This window comes from Megalops cyprinoides, chromosome 6 (assembly GCF_013368585.1).
Source record: "Megalops cyprinoides isolate fMegCyp1 chromosome 6, fMegCyp1.pri, whole genome shotgun sequence".
Taxonomy (NCBI): domain Eukaryota; kingdom Metazoa; phylum Chordata; class Actinopteri; order Elopiformes; family Megalopidae; genus Megalops; species Megalops cyprinoides.
The window spans coordinates 12,226,680-12,249,234 of NC_050588.1; the positions used below are offsets into that span (position 1 = coordinate 12,226,680).

The 22,555-nt window shown below is 42.4% G+C and overlaps 2 protein-coding genes across 2 annotated transcripts; one reads left to right on the top strand and one right to left on the bottom strand.

Moving 5' to 3' along the window:
* Positions 1-369: 369 nt before the first annotated feature.
* On the bottom strand, positions 370-3,839 carry c6h1orf50 (chromosome 6 C1orf50 homolog). The gene is made up of 5 exons (XM_036531932.1): positions 3,680-3,839; positions 2,814-2,929; positions 2,339-2,425; positions 2,010-2,141; positions 370-757 (listed from the first exon to the last, which is right to left on the bottom strand). Exons 1-5 carry the CDS (start codon positions 3,726-3,728, stop codon positions 575-577), a joined length of 567 nt encoding a protein of 188 aa, XP_036387825.1. The 5' UTR covers positions 3,729-3,839; the 3' UTR covers positions 370-574.
* Positions 3,840-5,270: 1,431 nt separating this feature from the next.
* On the top strand, positions 5,271-19,099 carry p3h1 (prolyl 3-hydroxylase 1). The gene is made up of 15 exons (XM_036531930.1): positions 5,271-5,784; positions 7,081-7,233; positions 7,570-7,759; positions 8,333-8,464; positions 9,047-9,186; positions 9,730-9,819; positions 10,822-10,874; positions 11,795-11,916; positions 12,397-12,524; positions 13,243-13,338; positions 13,971-14,121; positions 15,989-16,106; positions 16,215-16,290; positions 16,486-16,626; positions 17,839-19,099. The coding sequence occupies exons 1-15, from the start codon at positions 5,320-5,322 to the stop codon at positions 18,556-18,558; spliced, it is 2,775 nt and encodes a 924-aa protein (XP_036387823.1). The 5' UTR covers positions 5,271-5,319; the 3' UTR covers positions 18,559-19,099.
* The last annotated feature ends 3,456 nt before the right edge of the window (positions 19,100-22,555 follow it).

The following is a 22,555-nucleotide window of genomic DNA, read 5'->3' on the forward strand; positions in this document are numbered from 1 at the left end:
AGTTAAATTTGGTTCAATCAAAGAAGAACCACTCAGGCATCATTCATCATCATTAATTCAAAATAAAAGTAATGGCCTTTTTTGCATTTATTAAGATCCCAATGGGCTGTACCTTTTGAATTACCCTTTATTAAGAACAGAATTTCATGAGTCATATTTAAGATAATAAATTAATTAGCTTGACCATTCAACTTGAACATAAAAAATAAGACATTAAGTTCTCCATGACCGCTCCATCTCGCCCTACTTGGAACAAAAATTACGCCAAGTAATATTATGGATGAAGCATTGGATACCTCACAGGCATGGAATCTACCATTTTGGATAAAAAGTGTAAATTCACCATCATCCCGTTGGATGTATGCAAACGTGGTCCGCTTGTGTTTCACAAGTCGCACAAAGCATCTGATCAAAGTTCAATGTGAATGCCAAAGTGACATTACAGTGTAAAAAGCAACCACCAAAAAAAATTCACCACCTTAGAAATCAGTATGGCATCATAATTAATATGTATCCAGTCCCAAGGGCCACCAAAGGCAGTCGTCAACAATAAAGCCTACTAGTGACGGACATTTTAGGAGAGTCCCTGAAAGTTGGGTTCTGTGGCGGGTGGCAGAGCAGTCTGCTGGCTTAAGAGCTTATCCATGATGCCGATTTCAGCGTCCCTTTTTTCCACCTCTTCCAGTGGCGTCCAGGACATATCGTACTGAAGCTTGTATGCGCCCAGGAACTTATGTGGACAGCTGGGTCCCCATTCCTTCAAGACAAAAAGGCAACAAAAATTAGAGTTATTCCAAGTGAGAACGGCTACTTCAAATAAAAACAGATGTTTTGTCTTTATCGAGGGATCGACAATTCTAGATTCTTCTTTCTTTCAATTCTTTTTTTGTCTTTTTCAGATATTTGCCATGCAATTTTGCAGGAATGACGATACAGCCCAGGATTAGCAAGTGACATGGTATGCCATAAGACATGCTGAATGACAGCAATCTGAGTGCTCTTGCTCTTGATCAACATAGAGCCTTGAAATGTGAAACATTTGTTTTCCACACTGGAACTAATTTACAGAACTGAGCAAAGGGGAAGGTGACATAACACAGATGTTAACTCTCAATATCCATTATCGATAGAGAGGTGAAATGTATTTACACTGAAATGTTTGTACACACCAGTATCTACATTGCAAGTGAAAAGTTACGACTTAAAAAACTAGAATCACTAGCCAATAAAGACACACTTTGCAAATGTAATTTATTTTAACACTTCAATGAGTAGATAGCACAACAGTGCCCAGTAATGTTGTACCCTTATGCAACTTGTAACTTGTTGCAACTTTTTGGCCATATCAGCCATATTAGATTTGACCAACACCATAATAAAAGTTGATGCATTTATCTGATCATCATCACTTACCTTTCTTTTCTGGATAAAGCTTCTGTCATCAATTTATTGCCACCTGCAGCTATCATTAAGTATTTTTTCATTGCAAAAAAACTAGTTAAAAAAACAATACCTTGGGCCTGAGGTTTTGAGAATAAGAGACAAAGTTGAATTAACCCACAGTGATGTTGTTTCTCTAGAACATGCAGTTTGTAATGGACTGCACACAGACTTTGAGCCCCTGATAGCAGATAAACATTGCAGAACTCAAAACAACATCTCTGATGATGTACTCTGCCTTCAGCACCCCTTTCAAACAGTGTTTCTGTGTTACCTCAGGTTACAGTATGGCGGAGGAGCGTTAGCGTTCTGTGTTACATCAGCGGACAGCATAGAGATGTACTGCAGGCGCTCCATGCTCCCTCACAGGACAATTTGAAAAATCAGTACTAGCATCCTCTTATAGTCTTGGACAGCATGACTTCTGCTTTTTCCAGAAAGTTTTCCAGAATATGGAGATATACTGCTAGTGTTTCATGCTACCTCAGCAGACAGTACAAAAAACAGTGTTTTCCCTCTGTGTTATTTAGAGCACTGTACCGAAAAATGATGTCAGCGTTCTGTGTTACCTTGGGAGACAGTATGGAGAAATAGCGCTGTCCAGACTCGCGCATGTAAAGGTAATACATGTTCCCGGGTTTCTTCACCACATTGCAGGCTGCATGATGCAGCTCAGCATCCTTCTTTGCATCCTCCAAAACCTGGATGAACAACACAAGTTCAGCGCAGACATTGACCGATCGAGTTGACTGTTTACGTAAGGTAAAGCCAGATTCACCACAGACAATTGTTGATTATCACTTCTCTGCACATTTTATTTGCAGATCCACACTCTCCATTCAGTGTAGATTCACAGCCTGGTTTTGTATAGCCAAGAATTACTGAAATACCACTTTACCTTTCTTGCTTGTTCTTGTAGGTACCTAATTTGATCAGCGATGACAGTCAACCTGTTGCATGCGTTGGCTCTCACAAAATCATCTCCCTTTGAAACCGACAAATTAAAAAAAATGCATTAATTTCACCATAAAATTGCATTCATAACCTGTTCATCATATCGGTTTTAAGACCAGTTTATTGTACTTACTCGAAATATCACAAATCCTATAACATTTTGTGAAACTGACAATGGAAATTAAGTACTACTGTTTGAATAAAAATAAACTACAGACCTAGCCAGGCTTAAGATTTTACTATTAAAAGTCAAGTTTTCATTTGATCCAATAATCTGCACAGACATCACAAAAATCTGAAAATTTTCAATTAATATATGTAAACAAAAAAGCAAGCAGGGTTTTTTTTTTTTTGTTAAGTAATTTTCCATTTTGTGTTACATGATTACATGATAAGACTGGAAGCATGCTGTTCCTTACCTTCTGTACTTGCTCTGCCAGGGCAACAAGGTCCATAGGATCCCCAACTCTGTTGGTCTGATAGGAGCTCACCAATTCCAGGCCGCTGGGATTGCTACTACTCTCCACCAAGGTAACTGCGTTGACAAGCAGTACAATGTGTGTTAACACGAACCATCTTTGCCGGCTACACTGCAGTTTGATTAGGACTCAAAAGTTACAGATACGAGCAGCTGTCAATCCGAACGCCAACTCAGATGTTAGGCAATTACCATGTGCGGAGAGCGCTGAGAGGTACAGCTATAGTGATTACGTCACACCATCGGCACCTGGTTAGAAGTTTAGGAGTACCTTCCGCAGGTGTTACAATTTAGAAATGTTGCACATGCATGTTCCCGATCATGTCTGCTACTTGACTGACTCCCATGCGGAGCTGCTGTAGCCAGCTTAATACAGCCAGCTACCTACAACAAGCTAGCAAGCTAGCCTTCACGTCGACATAACATGAAATCAATTCTAACCGTTCGGAAGTTAGTGTTATTTAGTGTTTGTGACTAAATTCGATGTAAAAAAAAAAAAAAAAAAAACACAACAACAAAAACAACCGACTGGCTGGCACCCTGTCAAGGTAGTCCAGCTAGTTCACATAACCAAGCGAACAGTATGACACACGAATGTTAACACGGTTAGCTAGCAAGCCATTTAACGGCACATTCGATCAATTACAGTTCTGTCTTCTTTTCAACATTATAAAATGTCGCTGTCATGGATCTCAGACTGAAAAACAAGTTTCGGTAGTTAGCTGGTTATTCATAAAACAAAATTCCTCGCAAATCCACAAGGAGTGTAAGGATCCACATGAGTAAATTAAATTTGTGACATCTTACCTGGTGTAGTTTTACTGTGTTCATTTGGTAAACTAACAGCTTTTTCCATTTTATTAAATTCCTTTAAACATGCAGTACAGCAAGTCGCGTTCAGAGGCAAATTGCTCGCTTCAGCTGCTTTGATGACTTCGTTCCTCGCCTCTAAGCTAATTTCACAACTGCTGCATCCTCACTACCCTAAGGTCCTTGCAGCTCTGAATATAGGTTACCTCACTTATGCCTGACTGTATTTAAAAAGTAAAACCTTGATGTTATCGCAACCAGCAATGAACGGTAGATAAAATTGTACGTTGAATTTTTTAAAGGTAAAATTAATTGAATCTGAGGTTTATAAAGCTCAATATTGTCCATATTTTTCATCACGAAACTCCGGCAGTCGCGTTTGCCCGAATATTCTCAAACGTATTCAACAAGATGAGCCTTTGCGTAACCACATTTGGTTCGGAGTGGTTACGTTATGGAAGTTGTGATATAACTGTCCACCTGAAGACAGCTTGTTACGTAGGCTATTCTAAATTGTGGTAACCAGCGTGTCAGAGGAATAGCACGAGGATGCGCTATATTGACAAACCACTTACTGTTTATTCTTGATGAAAAAAAAACACATACTGGTAAACCGGCGTTTTTGGTAACATGCATCCCCTATGTAATAAATATGAAGGAAAAAAAAACACGTTCGATGCTATCCTTGGGATTGGTGATCAACTACAAGTTTTCCTAGCAGCATAGGTGTTTGGAAATACAAACATGCATGAATTTGTGGTAACAGCAATAGAAGTGACACTGTCTCACCAGCCTGTCAGTTCATTTCAACATGAGAAAGCTTTGAGGCAGACAGGAGCTAATTAGCATATTCAGCAAAGGTAAAGGTAAAGGTAGGGGTATTGCTGAAAACTCTGACATTCATTTTCACTAACTTCAGTCGCAAAATGTACCTGTAAACTGTTATCTCTCAGTCTGAATGAAATGCTGAGGGAGTTGCTGGCTCAGGTAGCAATTACTTTTAATGAACAGCAACGAGTAATTGTGGTTACAACAGTGATGTCTTATTCCGATGGTTTTACAGTTGTAAAGTAATGGAAAGTGTTAGTTTTCTTTTTTAAATAAGCAATGTACTCTGATACATGATCTCAATTGCTCCAGTGAAACTGACTGGTAAAGAAGCTATGTCTATTTGTGAAATTTGTGTAATTCAAAATGGGACTCACTATTCAGTCTTGATTTGAGCCACACTAAAAACGATTAGGATTTTTTTTTTCTTGAAATTACTTTGGAGTAGGCTAATATGAAAATGTAGCTCGAAAATACGGTGAGTTAACAATAGTACATAAAAAACCCCACAACATACAATCCACACAGTAGGCTGCGTGGAATGTGTCTTTTGCACAAACAAAACCTGAATAGTACTTCAACATATCATTTAAGGCTACAATAATCATGGCCTTTCGCTGCGAGGCTCCGTTTGCTGAAATACTGTAACTTTGCAGCATTTGGGAGTGTTAGCGGTTCTCTGCTAACTCCACCCTCCGCAATCACTGTACTAGCCTCCGGCTAGGAATGTGAGCTCCCTTCACAGCGTAGACTGCTCTGCGTAGGATCTGTCTGGACTGCTGTGCTTAGCAGAGGCCCAAACTCTCAGGATGAACTACTTAATAGGTGTAGCAATTATAAGTATAAGCCTTATTTCCTCATGTTTTATGGACACACCGATTAATATCAATGCCGGGTTAGAACCCTACGATATGCTTTTCGACAATGCAGTAGAAGCTTACTACAAGCAGGACTGGATCTCGGTTATCCTAAACATGGAGCGGGCGCTTCGAAATAAGGGTGCAATCCGCCGTGTGAGGGCGCATTGCCGGCTCTCTTGCGCCAACCAAACCGCTTTTGGGGAGCCTATACCGGGCTTGGGTGTCCCAGTCCCAGGCACTGGTTCTGTGGAGGATCTTGGGTTCTTCCAGAAAATTTTGAAGCGGGCCAACTGCGTGAATTCGTGTGAAATCGAGAAACTGGGACCACCGTCGTATCACAAAGTCAGCGAAGAGGTGGAACTTGAGTTTAAGAAGAGGACTCCTTATAACTATCTGCAAGTAGCTTACTTCAAGGTATGTGTTAGGTTCTTTGTAAGATCAAAGTAAATGTCGTTTTGCTTTTTCTTCCCGCTAAACTGTAACGTCTGAAAGGCAGCGGCTACCACAATAGACATGCTGTTACGTTTGTGGAAATACTTGGAAGTGAAATCAGTGCAAGGATATTTCAAGTCATAAAGTGAGACATTTACTTTAAGACTATGTCTGGAAACTGTGCCTTGATTCCAGACAGTTTGCTCGATGATCAAGAGGTGAAACGAATACCTAATATTCAATGTTACGTACAATCTATATTATACTAATTTATGAGCTGTTAAGTAATAGGAACAGGATCAGACACCTAATAGCTACTGCATGTCAGTTTCCGCTGATGCTCGTAACATCTGTAATTCTCATAAGTGCATCTGGCAAGTAACCTGTGTTTTTAGGACGTGTTTTATTCCTTGTTCATTTCTGTTTACTCACTTATATACCGAATGAATGTTTGATAGAGACTGATTTGCATACTTTAGTTTTTTTTTTTTCTCCAGTGACTGATACCTACAAAATGAAATACTAACATTGAATAAAGCTATTGTGCACGACGACTGCTAATCATAAAATTTAATCCTCATTAAACTCCACATCACATTTCCACACACTGGCGTAGTATTATAATTAAAGCGTTAAAGCAGTGTGCAATACAATGCTGTTGTTAAACTGTATATTTGAGGCACATTAGTGTGACCCCCCCCCCATCCCCCCCCCAGCCACAGCTCGTGTGCCACGTCGTTAGGCGGAGTCTACAGTAATGCTCTGCTTCCATCCAGAGACTGCAACGTTACGACCTTAAACGGCAGAATGGGCCTGCTACATGCCAACTAACCCGAATTTGAGCAGTCTTTTAATGAGGGAAAAAAACCCTTTGGCTGTGTTATATTGCATTGAAATATATCCCAGTTCTCCCCTTTCTCATAACAAGCATAGCCCCGAAACACAACAGACGCTAAACGTCCTCCCTTCCAATTTAATTAAACTGACACGTGTATTGTGTATATTGAATACGGATTGTTCGTCAGCTGATCAAACGAATGCAGTGGATTGGTGTGTTGTTTCGCAAGTGACATACCAATTCAGTGTTGATTGTACGCCAAATATTCTTCATCTGATTAAAACAAAAGTTATATGTCTGAACAAAAGTGTTGGTTAAAATAACAGTTTACAGATCTTTGCTATCAAACTAGAGTGAAAGGAACACATGGATCCACCCGGATCCATAAATAAAAAGTAGAACACTTTCGGCCTGTGATAATCAGCATTTCACCCTGGTAGATCAACAAGCTGGACAAAGCAGTGGCTGCCGCGCACACCTTCTACCTTGCCAACCCTGAGCACATGGAGATGAGACAGAACCTGGAATACTACAGGATGATGGCTGGCGTTCAGGAGACTGACTTCAAAGATCTGGAAGCCAGGCTTCACATGGTGAGAGACAACATCCTACAGGGTGGGCCTAACATGCTGCTGTCGCTCAGTGCTGACTGTCACTGGACAAAGCAACTTCTTCACCTGTCAGGGAACAAGCTGATTTATTTTTGTTCATTCGCGACTCTCAGAAATCACAATTCTCAACACATAAAAACTGTGATAAAAATCCACTGTAAATAGTCTGTTGTGACTCTTGTCGTACATAAGGGTGAGAGCTTACAGAAAGGTCAAATTCTCTCTCTCATTTTAACTGCAAGGGCTGCAGCGAGAGTTTATGCTGGTGCCACAGTGTACATGCAGAATCAGACTGACTGCCTTTGTGTGCATTTCCAGGAGGAGTTTCTGCAGGGGAAGAAGCTGTACAGCGCTGACAACTTTGCCCCCGCGATCGAACACTTTGAGGTGGCCGTGACAGAGTATTTCTCTGCCGACTTGGAGTGCCGGGCTCTTTGCGAGGGGGCGTACGACTACGATGGCTACAACTACCTGGAGTACAGTGCTGACCTCTTCCAGTCCATGACCGGTAAGCACAGCACCAGGACTCTGCTTCCATCCTGGGCCTCATTATTGCCTGGTGTGTCAATGCATGAGGGATGACAGTGGGTTGTGAGGGTGACAGAATTAGCTTTGCAGCTGGAAGGCCGCAGACCGAAATCCCAGGTGGAACACTGTCTTGCCTAGAGCAAGATGCTTCACCTGAATTTCCTCAGCAAATAGCCATCTTTATGAATGGATGCTATATAAGTTGGCTTGGAAAGGGTGCCTGCTAAACTTAAAAAAATGTAGGTAGGAGTAGTTCAATGATTTGCATTGCTTTTGAGTTATTGAGAAATTTTGGGGAAAACTTTACACTTCAAAAGGAAAAGCTCTCTATAGCATTGTCGCCCGATATCAGACCTACACTTACCAAAACCAGTCATTCTAAAATAAGAGGAAAACATGTTCAACTGATAATGTCGGCATGTAAAGCACTGTAACAGTTTGTGGTTAGCAGCTCCATGTGTATGTATATATCTGAACAGGGGCTTGACATGTAGCAGTAAGGTAGCCAACACACTTGTCCTAATTTTTCCCTTTCTGTTTCCCTCCTTCACAGATCACTACATGCAGGTTCTGAACTGCAAGCAGAATTGTGCTGTGGAGCTTGCCACCCTGCCCGGCACAGACAAACCAGTGGAAGATTTCCTGCCCGCACACTTCAATTACCTGCAGTTTTCATACTACAACAGTGCGCTATTTCCCCTCTCTGTCTTTATTAAGTGTAGAGTTGGTTGTTTGTTGTCAATGGAAAATGGAATAGAGGCAAAGGAATGCTAATGGAGCCACTGTGGAAGGAGTTTACAGCAGCTGAACTCAGGAACAGTTTTTACTGGAGCAGGAAGAAAGAGAACTGATTCAGACACCTTATGACATAATACCAGAGAGTGTGCTTGTGCCAAAATAACATGAGTGCCAAGTAAGCCAAAATGAAGGCACACTCAAAACACACCTTGAGCTGTTATATGAAAAGCTCTCAGAAGGTTGCCTTTCAGATGTCATGTAACACTCGAGCATCTAACTGGGGCCTAAAATACTTTTTTTTTTTTAAAATAATTTATGATTGTTTGACAGACTAAGGGAATGACCTTTACAAGGTTGACTTATAACAGTCTGGTTTGTCCAGCTAAACACTTATTAGGTTTTATTATCTATTTTGTCATAGAAGCACCCGATGTGGCATTTGAATTGAATAAAGAACAAAAAACAGTGCATAAATATTTCTGTTGTGTGTTTAGAGTAAAAATGTGTTTTTGCCCCTCTCTTGTTTCAGGTGAGAACTTGGAGAAGGCCATTGAGTGTGCAAAGACGTACCTGCTGTTCCACCCGGAGGACGACGTGATGGTTCAGAATTTGGCCTTCTATGCTGCAACCCTGGGAGAGGACAAGGCTGCTGGCATCCAGGCCAGAGAGGTAGCCACACAGACAACACAGCCATTCAAAAGTGGATATGATTTCACTGATAAATACATGAACACATGGTTTGTAACTAAAAGAAGACATATCCAATTAGGACATATCCACAGTTTTTTATAATGGACTACCAATATGCATGTTTGCTAGAATGCATCCAGGGTTGTTCTATACAAGATAAAACTCAGCGAAAGTGTTTGGTTGAGTGTACCAAGCATTTAAAAATTAGCTTGTGTGGGTCTTTAAAGTATAATGCAATTTTGTGTTTGATAATCTAAACAATCTTTCTCACCATTTTCAATTTTTGTGGAAAAAATGACTTAATGACTTAAAATTATGACTAAACATGACAATAAGGATTAATATCAGACTCTGATTATACATTAATATTAAATTATGTCATTGAGAGAAATTACTGATATAAATCTGTATTTCAGAGAACAGGCCTGGGTACCCTATAGTCACAGATCATACAACAGTGTTACATCCAGTTTGAACAGAGATAATGAAAGCATGTCCTTCATGTCCAACCCTTCCCCTCAGGTTGTACAGCATTATATCAAGCAGTCCCTGCTGGAAAAAGAGCTGCTGTATTTTGCCTATGAAGTCTTTGGCATAACCTTTGTTGATCCGGTAGGTTCAATAAGCGATGTTCCTAGAAAAGTTTCCTCCATTCTTTTCTTTATGGTCTTTATTGCTGGTTGAGAGGTTCTGTTCATATGTAGATTGCCGTAGACATCTGTTTCCCATGGGCCTGAAGTTGTACAGTGTTCTCCTGTGGTGTTTCTGTCATGGGGGTACATGTTTCTTGGGAGTATGGCTAAGTTTAGACTGGTTCTCATTTCACTGAGCCACACCTATAAATCAGGGAAAGCATACCTATCAACTGTTTTCTCTTTGAACCATGCTGACATATCAGTGTTCTCACTGAACCATACCTGTAAACTACAATTCTCTCTGTACCGCACCTATAAACAAGTCTTCTTATTGAACTATACCTGTAAACCAGTGTGACAGTACCTATAAACCAGTATTCTCACCGAACAATATTTATAAACACCTGTTCCCGAAAAGGTGCATTGCACTAAATGAATGTATTTTAAGTATGTATTCATTCTGATGTATGTTAAAATTTGCCTCACACACTTCCATGTAAATACAGTCAGGTGTGACGGCTTTTTTTGTATGTCTTAGTTCATCCTACGGGATATTTCCAGAACATGGTGCTTGGATTTGTGACCCAGAATTATTGCATAAGGTGTCAATGGCAATGTTTCAGCTGGAAGTACTGTACAAGCGTAGGCTCTGGAGAGTTGTTGTGGACAAACTGAATCACAGACTCGGTGGAAATGAGTGTAGTTTGAAATGGGTGAATTTTAAACTGAACTCTGGGAGCGCTGGAGCGCTCTGAGCTTCCTAAGCTCAGCCCACCGGGAGGTGATAGGGAGCCGTTGTGCTGAATACATTGCCATTCACGTGCCCTCATGCATAGTCATTGTAATGTAAACATAGCCAATGACAGAATGAATGCCTTGAGCTCTGCTGTAACACAATCCTCACCCTCAGTCTTGTCACTGTCAGTTGAGACAGCACCAGTGTATCCAGATCAGCTCATCTTGTTTCCCCCTTTGTCAGGATCAGTGGACCCCGGCTGAAATCATGCCTCAGAAGCTGAGAGACAAACAGAAGTAAGACACGTTTCGTGTTTTTACACATGTCCACATGGTAGGAACACGTGTGATACATGCGTAAAGCACCTCAACTCATAGTCAACATCCTACTACAAATATCGCTATTGTTGGGAAGGCGTGGCTTCAGGGATCCCAAAATAGTTGGATTTATCATGTGCTGTCATTGACTGACTGCTTTGAATCAGTCAGTGCGTTTTGCTGCGGAAAATCTTTTGATTTTGGTTCTGATGGATCAGTGATCCAATTATTGTGGGGATCATGAAGCTTCACTTTCCCATTACTAACTACAGCCAAAAACAAGGATTTTAGATGAGTGGAAAATGAGTTAAAAAAAGTAATTAATAAAAATAAGGCAATGTTCTGGAAAGATCTGAGTAGGGAAAGGGGTGTGGCTAAGATCTTGTAGGTGGCAAACAAGAGTCTCTCCACCGGGACAGAGATGTAGCTACATGTTAAAACTTGGCCTGTAGGCTGGAACTGCATACATGTAATATGGAAATATGTATCATCTCCACTCACTCCTTAAAATTTCCAAGTGTATTAGGGTAAACCCTTATTTTAAGTGATCAGGTAAGCTAGATCAGATTGCTGAACCAGCTGCTTATCTGATGCTTGCCAGCAATCTTCAGCTTGTGGCTAGATAACATCGAAATTTCTGTACCCAGTTAGTATACAGATTTTAACTTTAGAAGTGTTGAGGCTTACCCTTAGTTACGCAGTGTACAACAAAGTGGTATAAGAATATTTTCGATACATGATGTCCCAGAAGCAGGGGATTCTGGGATTTACAGACAGTGGCATCTGGTGTATTTTTCTCTAACCTCTGCACATTTTAAGATTTAATGTTTATCCAGGAACAAATGTTTTGTAAGGCATTGACTAAAAGTTTGTCACTTTACGTTTGTCGCCCCCTGCAGGGCAGAGAGGGAGACAGCAGCCCGAATCACAGAGGAAATTGGCAACCTCATGAAGGAGATTGAGAACCTGGTGGAGGAGAAGAACAAGGAGTCGACAGACATCGCTAAGATGGTGCGAGAAGGTGTGGGAAAGAAAGCCTTTGTAACTACGTATGCAGCTAATATAGTTCAGGTTCCAATATACAGTTTAACTGTATACTGTATTATGTCACTGACCACATTACTATGGTTTTAGCTCAGCAAGCATATTTTCCCATGTTTTTTTATCATCTTTAATCAAGTTATGTATCCCTAGATATAGAATAGATTTCAAATCCTTTTTATTATCATCTGGGGGAGGGAATTTTGTATAATTACCACCTAGATGAGGGAATTTGTTTTTCAGTGCTAGTTGAGAACAAAAGTGTTACAATGTACCACATGTACTTACAGTATGCACATGTACATATACACTATGTACATCTGTATAATATTATGCAGTGCAAAACACACTTTATAATGTACATTTTGCAAGCCAGTGTCTGTTCATCACTAAATTTAAGAGAGGGCCTGCTCTGTCTCCCTTTGCTGTTCTCAAATGGCCTGAATGTTTGTTTTTCAAGGGGGCAATTTGCTGTACGATGACATAAAAGTAACCATGGCGTCCAAGCTCCTGAATGGCTCTCAGAGAGTGGTGCTGGACAGGGTGATCACCGAGGACGAGTGCAGAGAGCTCCACCGCCTTTCCAATGTGAGCGCGCCGTTGGCAGGAACCCGCTGCTCCCCAGCTGGCCTAGCTCTTAGGGAGCTGAAATGTCTTATGCATGTTTTGTGTGTACATGGAGTGTCTGCAGTTAGCTTCACTGTTCCATTTCCCGAAGAGGGTCCATGCCATAGGAGTCACTGCAGCTGGATATACTGGGGACCCTCTCTGTGTTCTCCATATCTCCATGAGTGGGGGAATCCCGAAGCACCGTATTGCACCAACAATAGACCTACAATACGGGCCAAAAGTTTGGGCACAATTTTTTATTTTTTATTTTTACTATATTCTACATTTTTGAATAGTAAATACGTAAGAGCTATGAAATAACACAAATGGAATTATGCAGTGACCAAAAAGGGTAAAAAACAAATCACAACCCGATTCTTAAAAGTAACCAAAAATATTTTGTAAAAACATTTTTATTTTGGAAAGAAAATCATACGTAGGCATCAACTTCACTGTTTACATTTGTCTAAGAAACAAATTTCAAGCATTTAAGCATGAAGTCTTTACATCAAAATGTCTTTGAATGTACATGATTGTACTGCCAAAGTTAATCATGTACATCAATCTCAAATCTCTGAAATTTCTGCCTTTTCTGTGTGTAGTACAGTGGTCACCACTGCTAGATTTGTTTGGTTTGTTACCAGTGTGAGCCTGGAGTGACCACACAGCAGAAGTGCTGACCCAGTTTGTCTTACAGGCAGCTGCACTGAAAGGAGACGGTTACAGGGGGAAGCCGTCCCCTCATTCTCCCAGCGAAATGTTCCAAGGGGTCACCGTCCTCAAAGCTCTTAAGGCAAGGCTTTCACTTTAGTGTTTATCCTCCTTCCCTCCAAAGCTGAGAGTAGTATTTTTGGATCTGTATGCAGCTTTAGGTCTGCACAGCCATGTTGTGAGGTTTACCCAGAGAGTAGGGCCTCTTGTTAAGAAAAAGTATGTTTCCACAAGGGAATAATCTGTCTTGTGCTGGTATAACTCTATGTGTAATGATACACATGCAACCAGTACATCTGCTACTTCTAAGGGTAAGTTTCACTTACCTTCAGTCCATTTTTGCCAAGAAAAGGTGGACCATTTCATTCTCCCAACACAAATAAAGCAGCTACATTAAGTTTATTTGATCAATGTGCTGTTATCTAAGGCTTTCTGCCTCACACACTGTGCGGAAGCCAATCATACTGTTAAGACAGGTCAATTGCTTTATTATAGGATGACATTCTAAAAACACCCACAATCTCTCTTTAGATGCACAGATCATCATACTCACTATAAGAAGTTGTCAACAGTAAATCAATATGATTTCTTTATGTGATAATTTTCTGCTGACAAAGAATCAGTATATGAGGTTGTCCTTTTGCTTGTCTTGGTTTGGAGTCATTCTGGTGACATTTCATTCCTGTTCCTGTTTGTTGTGGTCTTTGGTCACAGCTGGGACAGGAGGGCAAGGTGCCACTGAAGAGCGCGCGGCTGTTTTTTGACCTCAGTGAGAAGGTGCGCAGGGTCCTGGAGTCCTACTTCCGCCTGGAGACGCCGCTGTACTTCTCCTACACCCACCTGGTCTGCCGCTCAGCCATCGATGGTGAGCACAGGGCCCCCGGCTTGTGACAAGCTTGATCCAGTGAATGCTAGTATGCTTGGCTTCCATTGTCTAGTCAGGTTGCACAAATTAACTTGTGGTAGGGCGGACAGCCTGGTCTGACACTGTTGCTCACTCAGCTTGAATGGATACATTTCTGTTCTTTTGTGCTGGAAGTCGCTCTAGACAAGAGCATCTGGTAAATGAATGCAAAGTGATGTAATATAATGCAACATCTGGAGGTGGCACAGTGAATAGTGACACTTCACAACAAACCAGTGAGAACGACAACAAAGCCTCCACCGAACACTCGAAGTGATAGCTCTCTACATGGCAAAATTGTGTTCCTGTGCAAGCAGGGTTCTATGTTCCTTAGAGGGTTCAGGAGTCTATGTTAATTACTCAGGATTTAGAAGTCAGAAGTTTAGGGTGCAAGTCTATGTTAAATCTTTGCAGGGTTCAGAAATGTAAGATCAATATAGCTGAGAAAGTGTAAATTGTTATGGCCAGACTCCTGACAAAGGTGACTACAGGCAGTCACAGGACAATTAGCAGGATAAATATTCCGCACATAAAAGTAAATCAAACCGGCTACTCACTCTTTAGTGTTTGGTCCAGCCGGACAGACGACGCAGCGGTGAAGTGCTTCAAGTTTAACTGGCTAGATAGTATTTATATGGGTCAGAGGAAAGATAGGTGAAGAGACAGCAGTGCACAGGAATTTCAGAAAGAGTGGTTTGAGAGAGGGAAGAAGGTAATGAGGGGCAGAGAAAAGATGGGTTCTGGAGATCGGTGTGCAAAAGAATGAAGTAAAACGGTGGGGACCGGCCAGGGTACAATAGACCGTCGGACCGGCTCCGCCGTCCTATCCAAAACATCAAAACAAAACTATAAAATAAACATGACAAAATGCACCACCGTCTCACGGACTATATACACACGGTAGCACTTAAACTCTATATGAGAGAATAAACAGATTTGCACAATATACCACGCTGGTACTTACAGTAATCCCCGACATCTGTACTTGCTGCCATAGTCCTTCAAAATACCTGAGGTGCACACCTTCGTGCATCTGTGACCCTGACATCATGTTACCCATAACCCCTACTTTCGTGCACCCTTTACCTGACGTCACGTGGCATACCCGTAACAAAATCTACTTTGAATTGTAAACTCTCTTGTCTATTGTGTTACATTGCCGGCATTTTAGCAGACACTCTTATCCAGAGAGCCTTACATAGGTTATTATTTTTACATGCCATCCATGTATACAGCTGGATATATACTGAGGCAATTCTGGGTCAAGTATCTTGCCCAAGGGTACAGTAGCAGTGCCCCAGTGGGCAATCAAACCAGCAGCCTTTCAGTTACAAGCCCTGCTCCTCAACACCATGCTACACTGCTGCCTCTGGCTGGAAAACCTTCTATTGATCTTTTTTCATTGTTTTCTTCTCCTAGATTTAATGTCTTGAAAAGCTCCCTTCATACAGTGGAGAAAATGAAACATAAATTAAACACACCATTAAGACCAGTATAATTAGCTTTAAAGTGCTTCATGCCACAAATTACTACAGCAAAACATGAGTCTGTAATTTAATGTGAAATGATTACATATTATAAAAGTATGTATCACTCACTAATTTGAGCCCATCATTGTGTTTTGCTGCGGAGAGCAGTCTTTTGATTGCTTCAGTTAAATAGGGTTTCACAACACATGGTAGCTACATTAATTCTGGCTCCTTTAAAGCCCCACTCTCACATCGCCAGTCAGACTGAACGCCGCCCACGTGCCATGTGTTGAATGTGTTTATCGGCGGAGATAGCTGTGTGACTGTCGTCTTTGAGACTCTCTTGCTCTCCCCTACAGAGAAGCAGGAAGGCCGAGATGACCTGAGTCACCCCGTGCACGTGGACAACTGCCTGCTGGTGTCGGAGCTCAACGAGTGCATCAAGGAGCCACCCGCGTACACGCACAGGGACTACAGGTGCCGTCCGGCCGCGGCGCAGACCACACCGCTGACGCTAACGTAGAGTAATTAGACCTCGGGGAGACCCTGTATTCTAAATCTCACTCTTTCCTCCTCCTGTTTCAGTGCCATCCTCTATCTGAACGATGACTTTGAAGGCGGAGACTTCATCTTCACGGAGCTCGATGCTAAGACGGTCACGGTAGGTGTCTTTGTGCCGATCGTTGGCACAGTCTTTCAAAGGTTTTCGTTTCCCTTCCTTTAAAGCTTGGCAGAACACGAGCAGGCCTCCTCAGCTTTAGCTCGTGGAGCTGAAAAAAGAGCCCAGAGCCAAATTAGATGAATTTAGAGTTTTCTTTCGTTTATGGGTTCATGATTTTTTTTGTTTGAACTGTAGGCTGAGGTCAAACCGCAGTGCGGCCGGGTCGTGGGGTTCGGGGCCGGTAAGGAGAACCCGCACGGCGTGAGAGCTGTCACCAGGGGGCAGCGGTGTGCCGTCGCTATCTGGTTTACCCTGGACCCTCGCCACAATGAGAAGGTACCTCACTCACTCACCATTTCAAGCATCTGCACCGATATACAACCACTGGAATTGAAATTTGTATTTAAATTAAATTTCATTGCCTGGAATGCTGCCTTCTACCACTGTTAGTGTCTCTGTAAGTCACTCAGGGTAAGAGTGGTTTCTAACAAAAATGAATGAAGGGATTAATGATGGTAAGGTAGGTGGAAAAGGGAGCATGTCTGTAATTATTATTCATGTGTTTAGCAACTTTTTTTTTCCCATTTTTTCCATTTTACATGGTGTCCATGTATACACTGAGATTTGAACAGAAGCAAATAGCTGAAGGGTACAGCTAACCTTCAAGCTACACAAACCAAATGTCAAGGGGGCTCAGGCAGGGACTCAGGCGCAGACAGGAAGGCACGATGAACAAGGCGAGTTTATTGTATCCAAAACGGTATCTGAAAACGAGGTCAGAACAGGCAAAGTCAAAAACCAGGGAAAACATGGCGAACAACAACCAGAAAACAAAAAATCGAGGTCGAGAGAAACAAGCTGGGTCGCAAAAATGGGCAGGCAAAACAGAACAAAGAATGGCTGGTAGCGAAACAGGAGAACTGAGGAGAACTAGCAAAAGAGCACGCAACAAACAGGGAATATATAGGGCAAGTCGGATGAGGGGATGAGATGCAGGTGTGCAGGCAGGCGGGTGATCAGGCACAGGTTGGCGGAGACAGGACGGGGAACAGGGCAGGGCTGGAACACAGGGGAAAACGGTAAACATGAGCACATGGATTGCGAAAACAACAAAGCCGGCTAAGAAGCCGCCGTACTGACACCAAAATACTGCGCTGCTGCCCCACCTTACTGTTCTTTTTATTAAAGGAATTGCAAGTAGAATTGCTGTAATACATTGTTTTGTTTGCGGTGCTGTGAAGATGTGAACCAACTAAGCATAAATAAATAAGTAAATTAAATTATTTTCCTATAGCAACAAAAAAAGTCCAGTATATTGTCCCCACTTATTTTCACGTGAACTGTTTGAAATGATTTGTTCAGTGTCCAGGACATAGATTGTTTGCACATGCTGTCTTGGGCTATCTGTGTTCCTCTATTTGCTATGTTTTTTAAAAGTAAGTTATTGAACACACACAGGAAGTCATTCTGACAGCATTTACATGAGGCTGTGCTGTGTAGAGTTGTGTTTGGGCTCTGATCTTCTCTTTGGCAATTGTGCTGTTCCAGGAGAGGATCCAAGCAGAGGACCTGCTGAAGATGCTCTCCAGCCCTCTGGATGCAGAGTTCCAGAGGTCACCGAAGGACCCTGACAGCACAGAGCAGGACAACAAAACAAGTGATGCACAGCCTGAAGAGCAGGTGGAGCTACAGGCCAGCAAGGCCGCGGGTGAAGAGGCTGCCAAACATGCTGACCAATCAGCAGACAAACAGGCCGACCAGTCAGCAGATAAACAGGCTAACGAAGCAACAGACAAACAGGCAGACGAAACAGCAATGAAACAAGATGACCAATCTGCAGACAAACCGGCTGACCAGCCCACAGACAAAGATGCTGCCAAACCAACTGGCAAACAAGTCGACACGGCAACAGACAAGAAAGTGGGCAAACAGCCTGCCAAGCAGAAAGCGGCAGACAAAGCAGCCACCAAACCGAAAAGCAAACAGGCAGACAAGAAGAAGGTCAAAGAGGCGGACAAAGCGAAGACAAAAGGAGCAGACAAAAAGGACAAGCCGTCCACCAAGAAGACAGAAAAACAAAAGGATAAGCCTCCAGTAAAAAAGGCCACCGCCAGCAAGAGCACCACTGACTCTGGGACAGGCCACAAGGAGACGGACGCTGAGCAGCCAATAGAAAGAAGCTTGGAGTCGCACAGTGCAGACTCCCAGAACTCTAAAGCAGAGGCCAGCCCTGCGGCAGACTCACAAAAGGACAAGGATGAGTTGTGAGCCTGTGGTACAGCTCCAGTGTCTGTTCTATTATGTTGTTTTTTTATACTTTTTTAAAATATGGTGGTGTGGGTGTTTTGAGAAAAAACATGGGCTTGTGTGTGTGGGCTTGTTAGAAGGTACCTTGTTCTGTTAGCTGCAAATGGCTTGAAAGGAGTATTGTGGCAAAATGCTGGAGAGAAAGCCATCCCCAGGACTGCAACCCCACTGTGTATGGTAAAGATCTAACAGAATGATGAACAAAGTACTTTGGGCTCGTTTGAATACATTTTTCCTGCCGTGGTACTTTATAATTTTATAAAAAATGCTTTGCCTTACCATTTTGTATTGTTCTAAACTGTTCCTTTTCATTTGGAAGCAATGAGTCACTCCATGTTATTATGAGATGCCATGCCCATAAAAATGAATGAATAAATTTGGCACACCATGTTTTTCAAAACCCAAGTGCTGAATTTTAATGCCATGTTAATATTTTGACAGTGACCAATAAGTGTTTTTAAATTGCAGTAAATATCACAGTTGAAATATATGTGCCCTTAGCTCCGCCATAGGTTCTGTCATTCGGTGAAATACTTGGTTTTACTATAGTACAACACAAACAGAGGTATGAATTGAAAAGGATATTTCAGTGTCTACATGCTGTATTCAATGTGCCACTAGATGGCAGCCTGGAATCGCGGTCACTCGTTCCGATTCTTGCGCCATCCTGTTCAGCCTAAGGAAGGCCCATGTCCTTACACAGATGATGTACAGCAGAGATGCAAGGAAAATACTGTACTGCAAAATGCAGAGTCATGCACTGAATTTTTGTCTTGTTTCTCAACAGTATTAAGTGTGTGGTGCCCTCAGGGATAGTGGCTTTATGCAATAATCTTTACAGCCTGACAGACATGGTTAACTTTCCTCTGCTGACACCCTGATTTTATCCTGCCTACTCCTAAAAAAAATTACACTCCAGTAAATTAAAAAACAAGTGAACCAACCTCTCTGGCAGGCGGGCAGGAGTGACAACCTTCCAAAAATGGCATTTGTTGTTGTTGTTTTTTCTTTCTTGCCTGCCTTTACCTTTTAGACATGAAAATATTTTTTTACATGTTTATTGTGGAACTAAAAAATGAGATATGAAGGTTGGTGGGCAATTCCAATCCTGAATATGAAATAAACTTTGTGAACATTGTTCGAAAAACAAAGTTTTTCATATTGCTATGAACACAAGCAGTGAACATGCTCAAAGGCATGAAATACGTTTGAAGATTCAGGGGAAAAAGTAAATTTGAGTGTTTAGGTGGGTGAGCTGTAATGTTGGATGGATGATGTTGCTGAGTGGGTTTTGCATGTGAATGAAGTCACGCCTACGTGGTTCAGCCAATGCTCGCTAAGAGCGTGCGCACGCAGCTGGCATCTCTCAGATATACATGATGCGGATAAAATATTTCAATTATTTTGGCACGCAGAAGAGGCAATTGTTAGGCCGATAGCCTCTTTGCATGACAATCTAGGAAGAGAAAGAGTGCTCCGTGCCCTCCAAACTGTTCACGTTTAATTCATTCATCAAAAACAACTTTTTTCGCCTTTTCACAGGCTTGCTTTGTCTCAGATCCGAGCGTTTACTGAGGATGCTGAAAACGAGCTAAAACCTGCAGGTGTTTTCATTGTGTCGCACATTCCAGTGCTGCTTCCAAGCCCCTGACCTTCTCAGACAGCACAAAATTAAGAACTACGTGGAACCATTTACGTACGTTGTGCACATTCATACAAAAATCATAGTCAAACAAAAATTTTGACTGTGCTGCCCTTGCGTTATAACTACGGGATGAAATTTGAATGAAGCCTTGAACGGGCAGCTCCGCTGCTGCAGTATGGAAAAGGCCCTCTCCTTGCGCGGGTGACCCGAACAGGATCTCTCTGTGTGCCCTCCCACAGCCTTGCCAGTGGGCGGATCTAGCTATGAGCAGAATGTCCGGGCCTGCCGGGCACTGTGCCTCCGTGCCTCAGAATGCCCAGTAACAGGTTTATTTACAAATACTTCAGGCACCAAGGAACACCGTGTCGAAAAGCTGGTTGACTCTGAGCAAACCTCACTCAACGGGTCGTTAAAACTTGTTTTCACTTCCATGAGGTGTAATGGAGGCAGAGGTCACCAACTATAAGCAAAACATCAAAAAAACACCTCAAAATGCCAGAGATTGGATTATGGACTTTTTTGTTAAGTCTGTGAATAACATGTTAGTAATATATGAATATATGGCAGGGACCAACAGTGCAGAGGTCTGTTGAAAATTTTAATCTATTGAATAAAATAGCAGCAGTGGATTTTTACCGAGCTACGATACTTTTTGTTCTAGGTCCATAATTTATGGGCCATGCCACAGTCGCCTTCAGCAGTGTAATTCTCTTAAGGTCCATTAACTCTGCATTATTTACTGTTTTCACTGAATGCAGTGTTTATCGCCCCGGGCCCGGGCCGCCAAATCTCACAAAGGCGCCCGGCAATGAAATCCGTGACGATTTCGGGCTCGTGAGCCGCCGAGAATCAAAGGCCCCGGCCCACGACATGCACAGTAAATCTCCTCCAGCGCGGGAGCAGAGCATCTGGCTTCTCTGGCTCCACACCCCGGAGAAAAAGCATCGACCATCTGTTAATTAGGTACTGCCGCAGACGTGCAGAGGCATTACCGACTACATAGTCTCCATTATGTATGGCTGCGCTCTCAAATACTGAGGAAATGACAAGGGCGAACTCTCGAAGAAATCTATATATCATGGGAATCAGTGGTGACCCAGTCTTATTAGTTGTGTCCTTTATTGGTATTCTGGTCTAACTGGTGATCACTGTGCCAAATTTTCCCTTTCCATACACCTAATGTAACACAGGTTGAGACAACAGCATGTGTGAATCACCATCACTTATGAGCTTTTCAAAATCCTTGAGATATTGAATGTTGATTTACGAGACATGCTTTGTGAATGGAGCTCTTTTCCTAAAAGTCGTAGCTGATCTGAGTGGGGAATGGGACAGAAATTGGCCAGAAATTGGCCATTGTGAAGCATCCAATTGTTCCTGTTTAAGAGCTGCAAATTCCTACGAACATACGTGGCGAACAAGGTGCGTGGTGTCATTTTCAACAGTAAATTGCAAGTTGAAGAGGTGGAAAACAAATTCAAAGTGATACAACCTTGGATGTTAATTGCTCTGAGAGAGCACGCTTTAAAAGTCCCCCCCCCCACACACACAACCCCTTGGTGGTGTAGGGGCAACCCATTATGAGGAGACGTTGACCTGGGCCGTGAGAAGATTATTCGTGTTAATGTGGAATGCCTGGCGGTCAAAGGAAACCTACAGCACTAGTGCGTGTGATCGAACAAATGACTTCCTGTAGACGGGTGTGAGCTGGAAACAGCTGGCCCTGCATATGGGACTGTTTAATGAGACCGCTGTCCCCTTTTCAAACCCTGCGTTAATGTTTGAACGGAACCAGAGATTGGCACATGCTGTGTGGGCTCCGCGCTCGTCCTGCGACCCCCCTCGCCCCCTCCCTCCCTCCCCACTCTGTGCATCAAACCAGAGGTCAGGGACACAGAATACATTGTGCGCCTTGCGTTGGTGGTGTCGGTGGTGCTGATCATTGTTCCGGAGATAAATGAAAAAAGCAGACTTATAGCACTGGACCACATATACAGTACCTCATGGACTCATACATTTTTCCACACATTGTCCTAATCGATGGACAATAGCCCCTGTTCAGCCCATCCTTTGCCCTTTACAAAGGCTCTTTGTCTGTTGATGTCTATAGAAGACCATATACGCTCGGAAGCAGTGTCTCAGCTCTGAAGGCCAGCAGTACAGATCAAAACCGTTATGTCTTTTTGCATCTATAAATGAACTCACGAGTGTCAATGATTCTGTGTTCGGAGTGGTTGCCACACACAAACTGATAACCGAGTCTGAGGGCGTAGCATATAACTGGGAACCACATGCTATGTATGTACACAGAGA

Coding starts and splice junctions, on each gene's coding strand:
- c6h1orf50 (XM_036531932.1), bottom strand. CDS start 3,728: ATGGAAAAAGCTGTTAGTTTACCAAATGAACACAGTAAAACTACACCA. Junction 2,930..3,679: donor ACACAGTAAAACTACACCAG/GTAAGATGTCAC, acceptor TTGTCAACGCAG/TTACCTTGGTGGAGAGTAGT. Junction 2,142..2,338: donor TACAAGAACAAGCAAGAAAG/GTAAAGTGGTAT, acceptor TTGTTCATCCAG/GTTTTGGAGGATGCAAAGAA.
- p3h1 (XM_036531930.1), top strand. CDS start 5,320: ATGAACTACTTAATAGGTGTAGCAATTATAAGTATAAGCCTTATTTCC. Junction 11,917..12,396: donor CGCTAAGATGGTGCGAGAAG/GTGTGGGAAAGA, acceptor TTGTTTTTCAAG/GGGGCAATTTGCTGTACGAT. Junction 12,525..13,242: donor AGCTCCACCGCCTTTCCAAT/GTGAGCGCGCCG, acceptor TTTGTCTTACAG/GCAGCTGCACTGAAAGGAGA.